This window comes from Melozone crissalis, unplaced genomic scaffold (assembly GCF_028551555.1).
Source record: "Melozone crissalis strain CALT ecotype California unplaced genomic scaffold, PUWL_Pcris_2 ptg000107l_1, whole genome shotgun sequence".
NCBI lineage: Eukaryota > Metazoa > Chordata > Aves > Passeriformes > Passerellidae > Melozone > Melozone crissalis.
Window position 1 is genome coordinate 3,310,198 of NW_026535884.1, and position 15,585 is coordinate 3,325,782.

Sequence of the window (15,585 nt, forward strand, 5' to 3'; positions counted from 1 at the left end):
CCAATCCTACAACAAAATCCTGCCAGGAATCCTCTCTGCCCCCATTGCCCCAGACACAGCCTCAGGACAAGAGCCAGCAGGGGATGGAATGTTAGGATGGAGGAGAGAGAAGGAATTATATTTGTTGGGATAGGACTGTGATCCCAGAGCAGAAATCCCAGGATTCACTTCACTGTTAATGAATATTCCAGGATAATTATGGATCTAGATATTCTCTAATCAAGAATATAAGAGTTAAGATGATTTCTGGGACAAGCCCAGAAAAGTAGAGAGAAAGATAAGATGGGAACTGTGGGACAGAGCATTTTTTTCCTGCTGAAGGCTGGGTTTTGTTCAGCTCTTGGGGAAAAAATGACTTTCACGTTTCTCCATCTTTGCTGCAGCACGAGAACTCGAGAACATGGGGGCTGTTAATGGGTACATGCTATTTTTCCCTGCCCAGTTAATAATGCCTGCGCTGCTGACACGGGCTGGGAGTCAAAGGTAACACCCCCAACCACCAAACATGGGATTAATCCCATTCCCTCCACGCAACAACTCCCGAACACAATTTGGAAATGACAAGCGCTTGATGAAGTGACCCGACACCATTCAAAAACCAGACTTCCAAAACGGTGCTCGAGCAGTTCTTGTGGCCCAAGAAGTGAACTTTAAAAGGGATTTCTGCTGATTTTTAAATCCTTCAGGTAATGGGGGTGGGGAGTTACTCAGGGAAATGCAGGATCAGCAAAGTCACCACCTCTGTCCCCAGTTCAGCTCCAGGAACACTTGGCAGAGAAGACAAAGGAACGCGATGCCCACGTTCCACACGCTTACCTCCCATCCAAAGTTTGTTTCCTTTAATGTGCTCCTCTGCACTGCCACATAGGGTCCAAATCTTTCCCCAACTTCAATCTTCTTTTTGGCCCAAATCCCTAGCCCTGCCCCTGGGATCGAAGATTCTCTGAGTTCAAAATCTGGTGGGATTGGAATGTCATCAGGAATGTAGACGGGAGCTTCATAGGGTGAGCCCTCCTTGGGAGTGAAGTCCTCACTGGTGGGGAAGGGTGACGGAGGTCCCACAGGGATGGGGGACATTATACTGTCCTCAGTTTCCTCCTCTGCGCTTTCTCCAGCAAGGAGATCGGGGTCGGTCTCGTACATATTATTTACAATCTCGCTGTCACCTAAAAGGGGGAAACAGCAGAACAAAACACACTGAGATACTCACGTGAACATTGGTTCAAAGGCTTGGCTAAGCCGAGCTCAAATTCTGCTAAAGGATAAAAACCTCCCTTGAGGAGCTCAGTGGAGCTGAGGTAAGGGGCTGATCACCGTGGGGTGAGGCTCATTGCAGCCTGCTGGGTTCTATGGGATCAAGGGTCCTCTGATGTTTGCAGAGTGTTTGTCCCCTTCTTTCCAAAACCTCAGTTTTGAGAACAATATCTCTGCAAACATCAGAGGACCCCTGATCCCATAGATCCCAAAACCTCAGTTTTGGAAAGAAGGTGGAAAAAATACAGAAGGGGTGGTTGAGGTTCTCTTTGAACCCTTATTGCTTTAACTGGCTCAGTGTATTTTGTACAAGGGGTATGAAAATTTAAAAGAGGAATCATCAAAAGATTGGCCTTGGACACTTCCAGGGATCACAGCTTCTCTGGGCACCCTGTGCCAGAGCTTCTCCACCCTCCTAGAAAAGAATTCCTTGCTAATCTCTAATCCAGCCTTATTCTCTGTCACTTAAAAGCCAATTCCCACTTGCCCTGAAATGAAAACCCTGGGCACACAGAGAGAGGCAAAGTTTGGGGATTTTTCCAAGGGGAATCAATTTCTAAGCAAGGCCATTCATGTACTGAAATGAAAGCTCCATAATGAAAACGGAGCTTTCTCATCCAAAAATCAAAAAAATGGGTGGTGGTGGGGGAGTAAAACATGAAAGGGGGGAAAGAAAAACACAATTTGTCACCCAACAGAAGGAGCTGGGTTATTTTGGGGGCAGGTTTGCCCTGTCTCCAGCAGCCATGAGGCAGCAGGGCATGCTCAGCAGCTCCCACCACGATAACAAACCCAACAACCCAACAATCCAACAACTGCCAATTTGTGGGCGCTCCCGTTGGGCACAGCCAATGCCTGGCCACTGATGGCACCAGGGGTGGATTTGTCACCCACCAAAATGACATTTTGCACTGGCTCCAAGCTAGGAACCATCAGAAGAATAGCTGGAAAAGCACGGCTCCACTTGAGGTATTTATAATTCATCACTTTGCTAACCTCAGAATGCACCTTCTGTCGGCAAGACACATCTCCCCCTCTATTTCTATTTTATTTTTTTAATGCCTAATAAAGATTTTCCGGAGTTCATGCCTAAGAAACCTGGTGGCAGACTCGACTAAAGAGGAGGATTTTGATTCCTCTGCCAACGTTATTTTTTTTTGCTCCAGTTTTTGGAGGAGAACAGGGAGCTGCCTGCTGCAGCTGACATGGGTTTCCTCTGCTAGAAAGTGCAGCCCTCCCTACTCAAACATGTCACCAGAACCAAGCTTTCATGAGCATGAGATACTCCATCATCCTGAAAATATTTGTGGTTGCAGTAAATGTTTTCTCACCCAGTATTAGCAAGTCAAATTATTTTCTGCTCTATGATTAGCCTCTTTTGCACTTAAGGAACAGGAATTCCAACTGAGTTGAAGAGCAAAACTGGGCTTATTGGAGCACAACCTGTGAAAATTTCCAGAGGATACAAGTAAAGTATAAAGTACCTTACTACTGAACATGGTTAATTTAATTTATTCTATGGGACAAGCAGGGCAGTTCTGATTAAATTTTAATTAACAGCGAAGCTGATCCTTCCTCTGACTGACCTAATATTTCAAGAGGAATCATCAAAAGACAGGTAAAAGTGTTTTTTCAGTTGTTAAATGACCAGGGAATGACAATGAAACAACAATTTCAGGTCATGATAGGTCTGATACCAGAGGTTCCAGGTGGCATCTGTGGGAGCTGAATCCCAGATTGGGATTCAGATGTGGGAACGTTGGGTTCCTCAGCACAACCCAGTGCTGAGTTCAACAAATTGTACCCAGCACTGATTAATAGCCAGGGAAAATCCATGCTGTGCCCAAGCCTGGCCCTTTTTTTGTGCACTGAGAGACGGATTTCACAGAATCCCAGAATCACTGAGGTTGGAAAAGACCTCCAGGATCATCAAGTGCAAGCTGTGACTGATCCCACCTTGTCCCCAGTCCCCTGGCACATCCAGGCTTTCCTTGGACACCACCAGGGATGGGCACTCCAAACCTCCCTGGGCAGCCCCTGCCAAGGCCTGGGCACCTTTTCCATGGGGAAATTCTTGCTGATGTCCGGCCTGAGGTCATTTCTCCTTGTCCTGTCCCTATTCCCTGAAAGCCCAACCCCACCTGGCTGCAGCCTCCTGCCTTGGAACTATGGAGGAAAAAGGTCCCCCCTGAGCCTCCTTCTCTCCAGGTTGGTGAAGGAGCTGATCTCCTCCACAGGTTGTGTTTTTTCCAGGGATTTGGGACAAATCAAACAGCTCAGTTTTGATTATTCTGCATAATTTTCTAGAGTGTCCCTACTGAACCCCTTCATCCCTGCGGGGCTCCTCTCAGCTTTACCCCAAATATTCCACAGCTGGTTAAGTTAAAAAAATGCATTAAAAATTTTTTTAAAAAGAGCAGAGAACATCTGATTTTCCAGGAACAACCCCCAGCTCTCCTGAGCTCCATCCCAACTCAGCCCTGGAAAGCTGGACGTGGCCACTCCGCAGTGACAAACAGTAACAACCACTCTGTGCCACATCTGCTTTACCCCAAATATTCCACAATTGGTTAAATTAAAAAAGCACATTAAAAAACCCAAAAAACACCCCAAAAAAAGATCAGAAAACCTCTCCAGGAACAACCCCCAGGTCTCCTGAGCTCCATCCCAACTCAGCCCTGGAGAGGCGGACGTGGCTGCTCTGCGGTGACAGTGACAACCACCCTGTGCCACATCTGCTTTACCCCAAATATTCCACAACTGGTTAAGTTAAAAAAACACATTAAAAAAACCCCCAAAAAAACCCCAAAAAAGGGCAGAGAGCATCTCCGGGAACAACTCCCTGCTCTCCTGAGCTCCATCCCAACTCAGCCCCAGAGAGTCGGATGTGGCCACTCCGTGGTGACAAACAGTGACAACCACTCTGTGCCAAGTCTGCTTTACCCCAAATATTCCACAATTGGTTAAGTTTAAAAAACATATTTAAAATTTTTTTAAAAAGTTAAAAAAGAAGAGAACATCCCCAGGAATAACCCCCAGTTCTCCTGAGCTCCATCCCAACTCAGCCCTGGAGAGCCAGACGTGGCCGCTCTATGGTGACAAGCAGTGACAACCACTCTGTGCCACATCTGCCCCTCTGGAATGCCTGCCTGGGTGAAAAGCAGCACAGAAATACAACTTGACCTTATTGTTATTGTCATGAAACTAAAATTAGTCCCTGAAAGCTCCGCGGCGAAAGGAGTGGATAAAAAGGCTCATTGAAAGGTTGTTTCCACAGATAATCAGATATGGGCAGACGCTGAAAATCTGTGTGACACCAATGAGGGGCTGGCAACAAAGAGAGGGATGGTTTAGTGGTGCTGAGAGAGCTCATGAATAATCTATTTAGCAGCTGTAATGAAAGCAAAAGCGAGGCTGATGGTAAAGGAAATGGTGGTGGGGGAAATAATGAGTTGGGTTTTGGGGTGGGTTTGTTGTGTTTGGGGTTTAATATGTTTATTATTGTTTTTATTATCATTATTGTCATTATTCCTGCTTTAATTGTTGTTGTTGTTGTTAGATATCTGATTCTGCTGTGGAAATACCCAATTATCTGAAACGGTTGAGAGTTTTTTACACTCACAGATTGCAAAGAGCTTCTTTGACTTCTTCACTGGGAACATTTAAAGAACATCCCAAAAATTAATTGCAGTGCTGATCACCAGCACAACCTTGAGTTTCACTAACCTGGATAATTCAGCATTTGTATGAGACCCAGGTATTTTTATTTTCTTATCAAGGAGGAGAATGCCAGGCACCCTCTGAACTCACACTTTGCTCAGAACCTGGAGCCTCAGGCCCAAAGGAAATATCCAAGCAGAAGAGTAGAAAATACAAATATTCACAGAGAACTTCACAAATATTCACAAAGACCAACAGGTGCTTTTCCCTTAGGGATTAACTGGGTGTTGGAAGGGTTTTTACATCATTATCCAAATTTTGCAGCTCATTTCTATCGGAGTTTAAAATCACATGTGAGTATTAAAACATCAGTGCTGTCTAGAACTGCTAGTTAAGTGGTAATAATAATAATAATAATAGTAATAATAATAATAATAATAATAATAATAATAATAATAATAATAATAATAATAATATTGTCAGGAAAATATTCATTAGGCCAGGACTTCCCTGGGATTTGTTTCCATTTTCTGGCTCTATGGAAAGAGCAGTGGGGTGACCTCAGACATCTTTTCCAGTCCATAGAGGGACATCACCTCCACCTTTCCAGGTCCTTGGATGATCTATGATTTCCCTTTAGAAACATTCCTCAGGGAAGAAACCAAACCAAACCAAACCAAACCATTCCTGATATAATGCCTGGTGAGGAAGGGGTAAAATTTGAGCACTTTGAGCCATATCTTGAGGAGCACTGAGCAGCCTGGTCTAGTGGGAGCTCCTCACAGCAGTGGATTTGGAATTGGATAATTTTTAAGGTCACTCCAACCTAAGGAATTCCCTGATTCCATGATTCTTTATTTCACACCTCCAGTAAACAAAACCATCTACATTTCCAACTCTGGGGTGACAGGATTCTGTCTCCATTTCTATGGACTTAGACCAAAAATAAACTCATTTTTCTGACCCCTTTGTAGGCCAGAGGAGCTGGATCAGATCATCCAAACCCAGCCCTGATCAACCAAGAGGGAAATATTCCCATTAGTGATGTGCTTAGCTACTGCTGCCAGGGTTCATCACTTCAGGGTGTTGTTCTGCTCATCCCACCTGAATTCAGGTGAATTCTGAGCAATTCCTGCCCTCCATCCTGCCTTAATCCCCTGGGAATTCTCTCATCCCTCTGTGCCCTGCACAGGGCAGGAGCTGACAGCAGGCACAGCCCAGAGCTTGGCAAACACAGCCCTAAATCACAAAGGAACTTGGAAAGCCCAAGGAGAACCCACCCCAAAGTGCCTCCAGCACAGAATGATCCCAGTGGTCAGATTGCCACCTGATGGCCACAGCTGAAATACAATAGGAAATCCCAAATCCAGGCCCTGCTCTGCTGTATCTGCCTGGCAGGACCAGCCCAAAAATCCAGATTTTCCTCAAGGTGGTGGGAGCTGATGGTGTCAATCAGCTCTGGATCCAGCCCTGGCATTCCTGAGCACTGGAAGTCTCTAAAAGTCCTCTAAAATCCCACATGAAATGAGAAGAAATGAGAATTCTCCCTAAACTTTCGCCCTCCTCATGGATCCACACCTTCCTTCCCAGCCTTTTCTCCCTGCTGGGTGCAAAGCCGAAGCTGCAGCCAGGGAAAAGCCTGGATTCCCAGGGGGATCTCACTTCTGGCTGCTACAAACACCAGGAACACTTTTCCTCAGCCTTGTGTGATGAAAGAAATGTCCCTTTGTGGGTTGGATTGTGCAACACCCTCTCTGGAAGTTGGTGTGAAACACTTCTGCCAGAAAATAAACAAATTAGTGACAAAATGTCATGAGAGGAATTATTCCTCTTCCATTAAGGATGGGGTTAAAGCATTAAATGCTTCAAGGTCATAAAAGAATGACTTTTTCCTCATCCATGGACAGTATTAATGAGAATTATGTAAGGAAAGGGCAATAAGCAATCTGTTGTTTTAGATTCTCAAGCCCAACACCCAATTTCTTCATCCCATTCATTGCAAGAACCTTTCTCCTCTATCTCTATCCAAGCTGTACTGGGATCTCCAATGTTTGCTGATCTGAAATCAACACATGCAGCACCCAAAGCAAAGCCTGGCCATGAGGAACCCCCTGAGCAGGTGCTCAGAGTGCAGAGGATGCTCTGACAGCTTCCCCATCATCTCTGAGTGCTACCAGAGCCAAAGGAAATTCTGCTTTAAATGAAAATTGGGAAATGTCTTTTTTTCTCTTTTGTTCACTCAAAAACCCCCTTCATTCTCACCAATTTTACAGCTGAAATAAGGCTTGGGCAATAAATATCCAGGCAGGGAAGTGGCCACGGGTGGGAAGTGGTTTTGCTCCCATGCCAGGGTGCCAAGGGAATGTCACAGGGGCTGGTTTTGCCTTTGAGAAATGGGGCTGCTCACACAAACCTTTTCTTAATTTTTCTTCTACAACTTGCTGTGGTTTTGCCAACTTTTCTGAGCATATCTAGAGATACTCAGCTTGGAATTCTAGTATTCACCCCATTGCATTCCTCCTGAATCTTTGGCCTTTAACATGACACAGAAAGCACATCAGATTATTTCTCAGTGGAATAATCTTTTTTGATTTCCTTAGATAAATCATATCCAGAGCTTCTCACAACTCCCTGACACCTGAGAAAAACCAAAATGCTATGAATAAAAGGAATGAGAGACAATCAAAATGGCTGTGGGTGAGATCTGGTCCTCACTATTTCCTGTTCAAGCTGGAATGGTGGCACAGAACAAGTCACAGGTCACAGCTTTATCCAGCTGACAAGTTAAATTCCACCAAATAGGTGTGCATGGAAAATTCAGACCCTGCCAACCTCAAATTGTTGGGCATTCAGTCAGATCTGAGCTGATCCCACAACAAACCCACCAGACCAGCTCCAGCAGATACCCAAACTCCATTTTCTGCTTGTTTCCCTTAAAACACTAATGTGGGAAATGGATTTATATATATTTTCATATAAATATTTATATTTCTTTTAACAGAAACATTTCTTTTTCTCTTCCACACCACAAAGCCCAGAATTTTGGGAATGCACAAGAAGCAGGAAGGTGCTGATGGGGTAAACAGGATTCTGGAGGTGAGTGACCAAACTCTGCTGGCCAAGCTCTCTGTACCCCAGTGACAGCCCCAAACACTCCCATTTGCCAGCCACACATGGAAATTTTGATTTACAGCTGCCATTGAAATGAAATCTGGAGGAGCCACAAGTTTTAGCACATCCCTGTGCATGACTCCAGATAGGTACAAGCTCTGAGCATTCCCAGCACAGGAACCTGCCCCAGGTACTACTGTGTCTGCCTCTGCTGCCCAAATCTTTGCAGCTGGAGTTTAAGGACAAAATACATGAAATTTCCCTGAGAGAGAACTGCTGCAGAACACATTAAAAACCCAATTTTCTGCTGAAGAATACTCAGAATTGCAGAGACAGTGAGGGATGAGGCAGGACGGGGAGGCAGGACGAGGAAAAAGAAGAAGGACTCGTATAAAAATTAAACCCTTGGAAACACAGCCCCTTTCCCGTGCTTACTTTGTATATTCATTTTTCAAGTTTCATGTTTATGCCCTGCTTTGTCTTAGCTGGAACTGCACCTCTCAAGGCAGCTTCAAGTCCTTTTACTAAAAAGAAACAGAAAGCAGATCCGAAAGGAGCAGCGAGAGCAGATGAGGACTGAGCGGAGTTAATCGGGTGCATTTTTCAATAAACATTCCAAAAGCAGTTGCTGTAGAACTTGGCTGTGAGTAGAACAGGTATTAAGGATTTCAAGTACCTTTGGTTTTAAGCAAAAAAAAAATTAAGTGTTTTCTTTTATTAAGGGATTTCTGCTGGCAGAAATGAAGAATAAAGCTGGAAACAGTATTTCAGTGTGTTCCTTAATACCCATTTTCCTCTAGTAAAACCAGCAGGGAAAGTGTCCAAATTACTCTGCTCTAAATGCCAGTATTATATTTCCAGTAAAAGTCTGGTTCAAGCAGGCATCAAAAATATTTCCACATAAGATCCTTTTAGAATCAAACTCTGCAGAGAATGTTGTTGTTGCTGTTTGTTGTCCGTAACTTTGCTTCACCTGATTCCCCCTGAATCCACAATTTTGTTTTATATTTGAATTCAAGCTGACATTTTTACAATTTGTGCTATGTCCAAATATTGATTTGATCCATATTTGGATGCAGTAGATAAAGTTGGTTCTTTTAAGCAAAAAACAACAAAACAAAACAAAAAAAGAGCTCTGCTATCTTACTATTAAAGGAGCTGGAAAAAATATCAGCCTTTGGGATTTCTGTTTCTGAACTATTTATGAGATTAAAGCTCTAGCGAAGTGTCACAAGATGCGTACAGTGTATTACTAGAGTGATCACAAATATTTGGGGAGCAATAACACAACAGCAAAAAAATTCAGGGAAGGAAGGGAGGAAAGCCTGGAGAAAAGCTCCACTCAGTGCAGAAAATTCCTCATTGCTTTGCTTATTTTTGCTCCAAAATCCCTCCCCTTTACAAATCTATAGAAAGGCTCCAACCCCGCTGAAAAACGCAGCAAAGTGGAACTTTGGAAACGAGCGCGCGAGAAAATTCTCCGCTGGGAGAAACGCTCCCTAGTTAGAATAAATAAAGAAATGCACTCGGGCTGGCCCTCCAAAAACCAGCAGCCCGTGCTGGAGATTTCTCTCGGTGCTGGATGTCAGGCCATGGAGCGAGAATAAAGCGTTTGTGAGCCTCCAAAAGGAGCCCTCGCCATTGGAATTCGCGGCTCTGCCAAGCGCAGCCTTTGGGGCCGTTGTCACCGTCTCATTGTCATTCCGCTCACTGTGGCTTCCCCAGGGTCCCGAACAGGAGTCCTGGCATTATTAACAGGGCAGATTAATAGCAGAGAGGGGAGAGAGGCATTTTCACAAACAAGCCAAATATTAATATTAATCGATAACAATTTCCACTTCCTGACGGGAGGCGCGCAAACGGCGCGGGAGGAGAGGAGGGAGGGATGGAAGGGGACGGTGCCCACGGAGCGGGGAATGAAAGGGGAGCAGGGAATCAATGCAGGGCACAGGACGGAGCCGTGAGGTGGGTGTCAAAAGCAGGGCTCTATTTTCACAGGCACACACAGGCACACATTTTAATGCCACCAGATAAGTGGGATTTGCCTCGCCCCGGCCAAAAAGAAAAAAATTCCGGGGAAGCTCGCCGGTTTTATATCGGGGAAGAAACAGCAGAGCTCTGCAAAAACAGGGGGAAAATATCCTGTATTTTATTTTTGCCCTCCTGAGTAAGGCTGTACTCTGCAAACTGTATTTTCCTCAACACTCAGAACACCATACAGATATTTTTTAAATTCCAGTATTCTATGTTTGCGTTTCAAGCTCTTTTCTACTGCCACCCCTCCGTTTTAAAGCCAAAAAATTCTGTAAAACTTTTTCCACCTTTTCTAATGGATCAGCCCTATTTTTTTAATTCAGTCTTTGGAAGTCTTTATCATCATTTCACACACTCTTTAATTACAAACAGCACAAGCAGAATGCGCAGGGATGTTGCCAAAGAGTTTCCCAAATGCTCCAACTCACAATATCGGTGAAACCAAATCCAACCATTCCACCTCAAAGCCTTTTAGCACAGACCCCACTGGGTCACGGAGCCGAGTCCTCCCCGAGCTTTGACCAAACAAATGAGTTTTTCACTCAAAGACACATTTTTGCAGCAGCCTTAGGGCCCAGGGATGTTTCTCCCAGATCTGGAAGTGAAGATCTGGGTGAAAACCCCTCCTGGAACAGACCGGGTTGCCCAAGCTCTGCTCCATACAGGACACACAAAAGGCTCTCAAGCTTTGATCTTTGGGCTGGGCTGGTTTCCTCACTGTAACCCACAAGGACAAAGCTAAATCTGGGCTGGGAGAAAAGGATTGTGCTCAAAAATCAGCTGGAAATGGCTTTCCCACTCCTCATGGGTTCACTCCCAAAGCCCCTGGAATGCTCTGGAGTTTTACATCCAGCCCCTGACTAGTTTTGGGTTTCATTTTATGCCCCCACACATCCCAGCCTGCCCTGAGCCCACCAAGCCAAAACATATTTGGGACTCCGACTGCACCCATCCAGTTGTGTCCATCCAGCCAATTCACCTTTCACCTGCCACATTTTCACCATGTAAATAAAGAAAATTCAGAGGTCTACCAAGCATTTCCCACCACTGGGCTGAGGAGGTTCCTGATATTTTGGGACCAGAACTGAACTCCTTTCCTTGGCTAATCACCTTTCCTCTGGCTACCAGTGTCCTGATAATTGTAGAAATGTTTAATTACTATGAAAAATGGAATTTTAACTGAGTGATGACAGTAAGAAACAACTGGGGGTGTTAATGCTGTTTTCTGCAGAGATCTCTCCATTTCTCCTGCCCTCATCCCATTGAATAAATGATTTATTTCAATAAATGTTTGCATTGGGAGCACCTCCTCAGAGCTGCTGTTTGGGGCACTTTCCTTCTGGCCACTCAAGTGCTCTTTTCTCTCTGGGAACAAGAACCTGACAAAGAACCGAGCGTGTGTTTAATCCTCCTGCTTTTCCCCACTGCAGTCTGTTTACAAGTCACTTGTGACGGAGAAAGTGCTCCCAGAGTTTGTCTGCAAAACGTAGGACAGGAGAGATGGGAGGTTCAACAAATGGCAGTGGGAAGTGACACTCCATAAAATCCTTCCCCATCCCTGGTACAGGTGGGATTCCTGGGAGAATCCTCTCCAAAGGAACTTTGCCCAATTCCAGAGGACTCCACAGTTGTTTTAGACCTACTCATTTCATAGCCACACCACAATATCCTCCTGGCTCAGCCTGACAGATCCATTCACACTTATTTTAACTTGATTCCAGCAGATTCTGGTGCAGTCACAACCTGGAAAGCAGTGGAACCATGAGGATTTGGGGCTCTCCCCACATCCAGGCAGAGCTTCTCATTTCCCTCTCCTCCTTCCAAAGCAATCCTGGGTGTTGCACCCTCCACCTGGCCCTATTTAAAGCCACAACATTATTCCAAAAAAAGGATTATTTATACTAAAAATACTCCTGGGACTACTGTATTTGTATTTCAGGGCTGCTGCATCCCCTATTTCCTCACTGCTCTAATATGGCCCGAGGCAGAGCGGCTGAAATGACTTGCGATGCCACTGTAATTTTTATCAAGGCTTGTTCCTGGTAAAAAGCCTCTTTGTTTCAAAGAAATGTGATTTGGCCTTTTTCCTCCTCTGCTCTATTCCTTGGTTAATATACCACTTCCACTCGCCCCGGGGCTAAGAAAGGTATTCCATGGAATTGGTCAAATCTCACTGTTTTTCTTCTAAATCACAACTGGCTTTTTTTTTTTTTTTTTTTTCCTCGACCATTGCTAAGCACTATCTAAGCTGACAGTCTGAACTTGAGGTTTTATTTGTGCCTTAACTCTTCAGCTCCTGGATTTGGAGCAGTCACATGGTTAAAGAGATGCACCAAAGCTGCTCTGGAAAAGGAGGGATTAAGGGCAAGGCAGGAGGAGCAGCTCTGGCTCGTGTTGTTTATTATACAAGGCAAATTTGTCCATCTCCATAAAAGTATTTTCATCCACTTATTATAAATCTGAACTCAGCTGTAACTTATGTAAAAGTCCACAAAGTTGAAATTTGGAGTCTTCAAAGTCTTTTTTTCAAAAATAAAAAAAAGGCTCTTCATTTCTTATCTCCCACAAAGAATTTGGTTTTTAAACACAGTAACGCTTAACCCAGATTTGGGATTGCCTAATCAAGTTTTAATTTAGTCTGTCTCATTGACAAATAGGGTGGATTTTCCAATGAAATATATGCCAAGTGTTCAAGCACACTCATAAAATATCCCTCGAAAGCAGAAGCTGCAGCAGGAGCTGTTTGTTGACCTGCATTTATAAAATGCCCACAGCCTCTAAAAAAGTGAATATTTATAAATGAGAAAATCCAGTATTTTTTTATATCTCTCTAAACTGGTCCTGTTTGGGATCCAGTCCTGACCACACAGAGCTGAGAGCATCAGAGAAGAACAATTCACTTCAAGGGAAAAAAAATGCATCAATATTCAAAATACTGTTACAGGAAACAGGAGTTAACATCCTAATGAGATCTTCAACAATTAATACAAATCAGCACCTTGCCTTAGTGTTTAGCCAGAGATCATCACCCTCCCAATTAGCTGACAATTAATAATCCTTTATGCAGGAAGTTTTTGCTGCTGCTCAGAGATTTAAACACATTTCTAAACTTTGCTAGCCATAAAATTATACCCACAAAAAGTGGATTAAAATCACCAAGATGACATCCTGCTTTATGTATTACTAGCAAATATATTTACATTAAAATTAAATGCAGACAGGAAAATCAGTGCATTGAAGGAAACACAAGCCAAAAATATGAAAGTCTTTATCTCCCTATACCCAGCTGTGAAAAGTGAGGCATTTTTGAGTAGCACAAATATTTCTCCTCGTGTTCACCAAGAGAGCCTCTGTCAGAGCAGCTCTGTACAACTCCAGCATTCCCAAAAAAATAAAGCTGCAGGATCTGCCCGTGCCCGGGCTGCAACAGGAGCCTGGGCACTTCAACATTCCCTCCAGGAGTGCACTGAGGGCTTTTGTTTGTTTGTTTGTTTGTCCAAAGCTTCCCCTGTGTTTTCCTTCTCTAATCCCTCTGTTTTTCTGCTCTCTCCACAGCCAAATCCATGGAAACTCAGAGAACCTCAAAGGTCCCTTGCAGGTCAAGTGTTATTTTTCTTCATATACCTGACTTGAACTGGTGGAATTGCTTGAAGATTTCCCTCACAAGTTTGGTAACACAAACAAGACCTCAGAGCAAGGTTGTTTAGCTCTTGTTTTCTACTCAATACCAGAATTTTCATCAGTCAGACTGGCAAGAGTATAAAAATTACAGCTAAGGGAAGCCAGGGGTTGCTTCAAGCTCCCTGAGAGGAGTTCATCCACCTGCAGTGGTCCCCAAATCCATTCCCAAAGGACTCCAGCAGTGCTCCCATCAATCTCCCTGGAATTCTGAGAGGCTGGTGGGCTGCACCCCAATCCTGTGAGCGAGCCACCTGCTCCAGGGATTGCACCTCAAAAATTACCTCAAAAATCACCTCACTGACAGGAGCCAGTCCTTCTCATCAGCGCAGTCAGAACCAAAAATCCTTGCAAAACCAACCCAAACTGTTCTGTGGTTACCTGTGAGCCAGAGCTCACTAATTAACAGGTAATAAGGTACCAGTTTGGGATGGAGAACCCCAAAATTCTGCTGATTTCTCCAGAGGTGCTGCCTCATGCCAGTCCTTCCTCTCCCAGCTGGTCTCCAAACACATGAGGCACCAGACTAACCTCTCCCACAGGACCAGACCCTGGCTGGGCTTGGTGTGGACAATTATCTGGAACCCTGGCTGGAACTGATGGAAATGCAGAACCAGCCAGCACTGGGCAAACTCAGAGGTGGCTTTGCCAAAGATCTCTGCCTGAGAGCAGCCAGGGCACTCCTTGAAAGAATGAAGGCAGGGATCCACCACCTCTTAATATTAAATACTCATTTTTTTTCTCCACTAAACCTCTTTGTTTCCTGCCTCCTCTCCCTCTGGATGCAAACACAGCCCCGAAACTTTCAGAAAAGCCTCGGTGCATCCGAGCAAACCCCTCCTGAGCACAAACAAAAGCCCCACCACCCCTCGCCACATCCCATCACCGCCGTAATAAAGATGTTTACACTTTTAACCACCAAATAAAGCGCTCTAATTCCGCCGAGCCTGTCCCCTCCACTCCGCTCCCTTCACTCCATGGCTTCATTTAGCGGGCCGGCGGTAAAAAAAAATTCATTAATTTTTATTAACAGGGAGAGCCATTTGTTCCCTGTGACAATATTTGACTTGTCGAAATGATTTTCACCTCTGCCATGAGGTGCTCGCTCCCCACATACATCACCCGATTACTCCGGGAGCGGCCAGAGTTGCAGTCATTAGCCAGTGAATTAACGACAATCCACAGCGCTATTAATCACGCTGACAAAAGCGTGAGCTTGCTGCTGACCCGAGCACGGCTCTGGGACACGAGCACAGGCAAGGAGAGCACAGCCACGGGGCTGGGGAAGAAAGGAATTTTTTGTTGGGTTTTTTCGTGTTTTTTTTGTTGGATTTTTTTGTAGTCGTCTCGCGGTGTTTTCGCTGAGATGCTGAGGTGGGGGAAAAGGAGAAGGGAGAGAAGTGAGGGAGGGATGGTGGATAAGAAGGTAAAGCAGCTGTGGTCTGCAAGGTGAGGGCATGTCTTGCTGGTCTGCAACTCCCAAGCAGGAAAGGCCGCAGGAATTTGATCTTAAATTCATGGAAAAATTCCGAGTGCTTGTGGCACTTGGTGCCATGATCTAGTTGAAGTGTTAGAACACGGGTTGCACTCAATGATCTTAAAGGTCTCTTCCAACCTAAAAATTTTGTGATTCTGTGATTCTGTGAAATTCCCAGCGCTTTACCAGGGACGATTTAGGAAATTCTGGGAAGTGCAGTTGGTTTGACCAAAGCTTGTACCTCAAGGCCTCTCCTCTCTCTCCCTGCAAATTTCAAGTATCACTGAGGTTGGAAAAGACCTGTAAGGCCATTGAGTCCAAGCTGTGACCCAAGCTGTGACCCATCCCTACCTTGTCCCCAGCCCAGAGCA

General features: G+C 44.7%; 1 protein-coding gene across 1 annotated transcript in view; it reads right to left on the reverse strand.

Annotated features, from left to right (window-relative positions):
* PRDM16 (PR/SET domain 16) overlaps positions 1–15,585 on the reverse strand; it is a 291,343-nt gene that overhangs the window by 182,140 nt on the left and 93,618 nt on the right. The window contains exon 2 of the mRNA XM_054291927.1: positions 817–1,166. Within this exon, the coding sequence (XP_054147902.1) occupies positions 817–1,166 (350 nt within the window). The remainder of the gene's footprint in view (positions 1–816; positions 1,167–15,585) is intronic.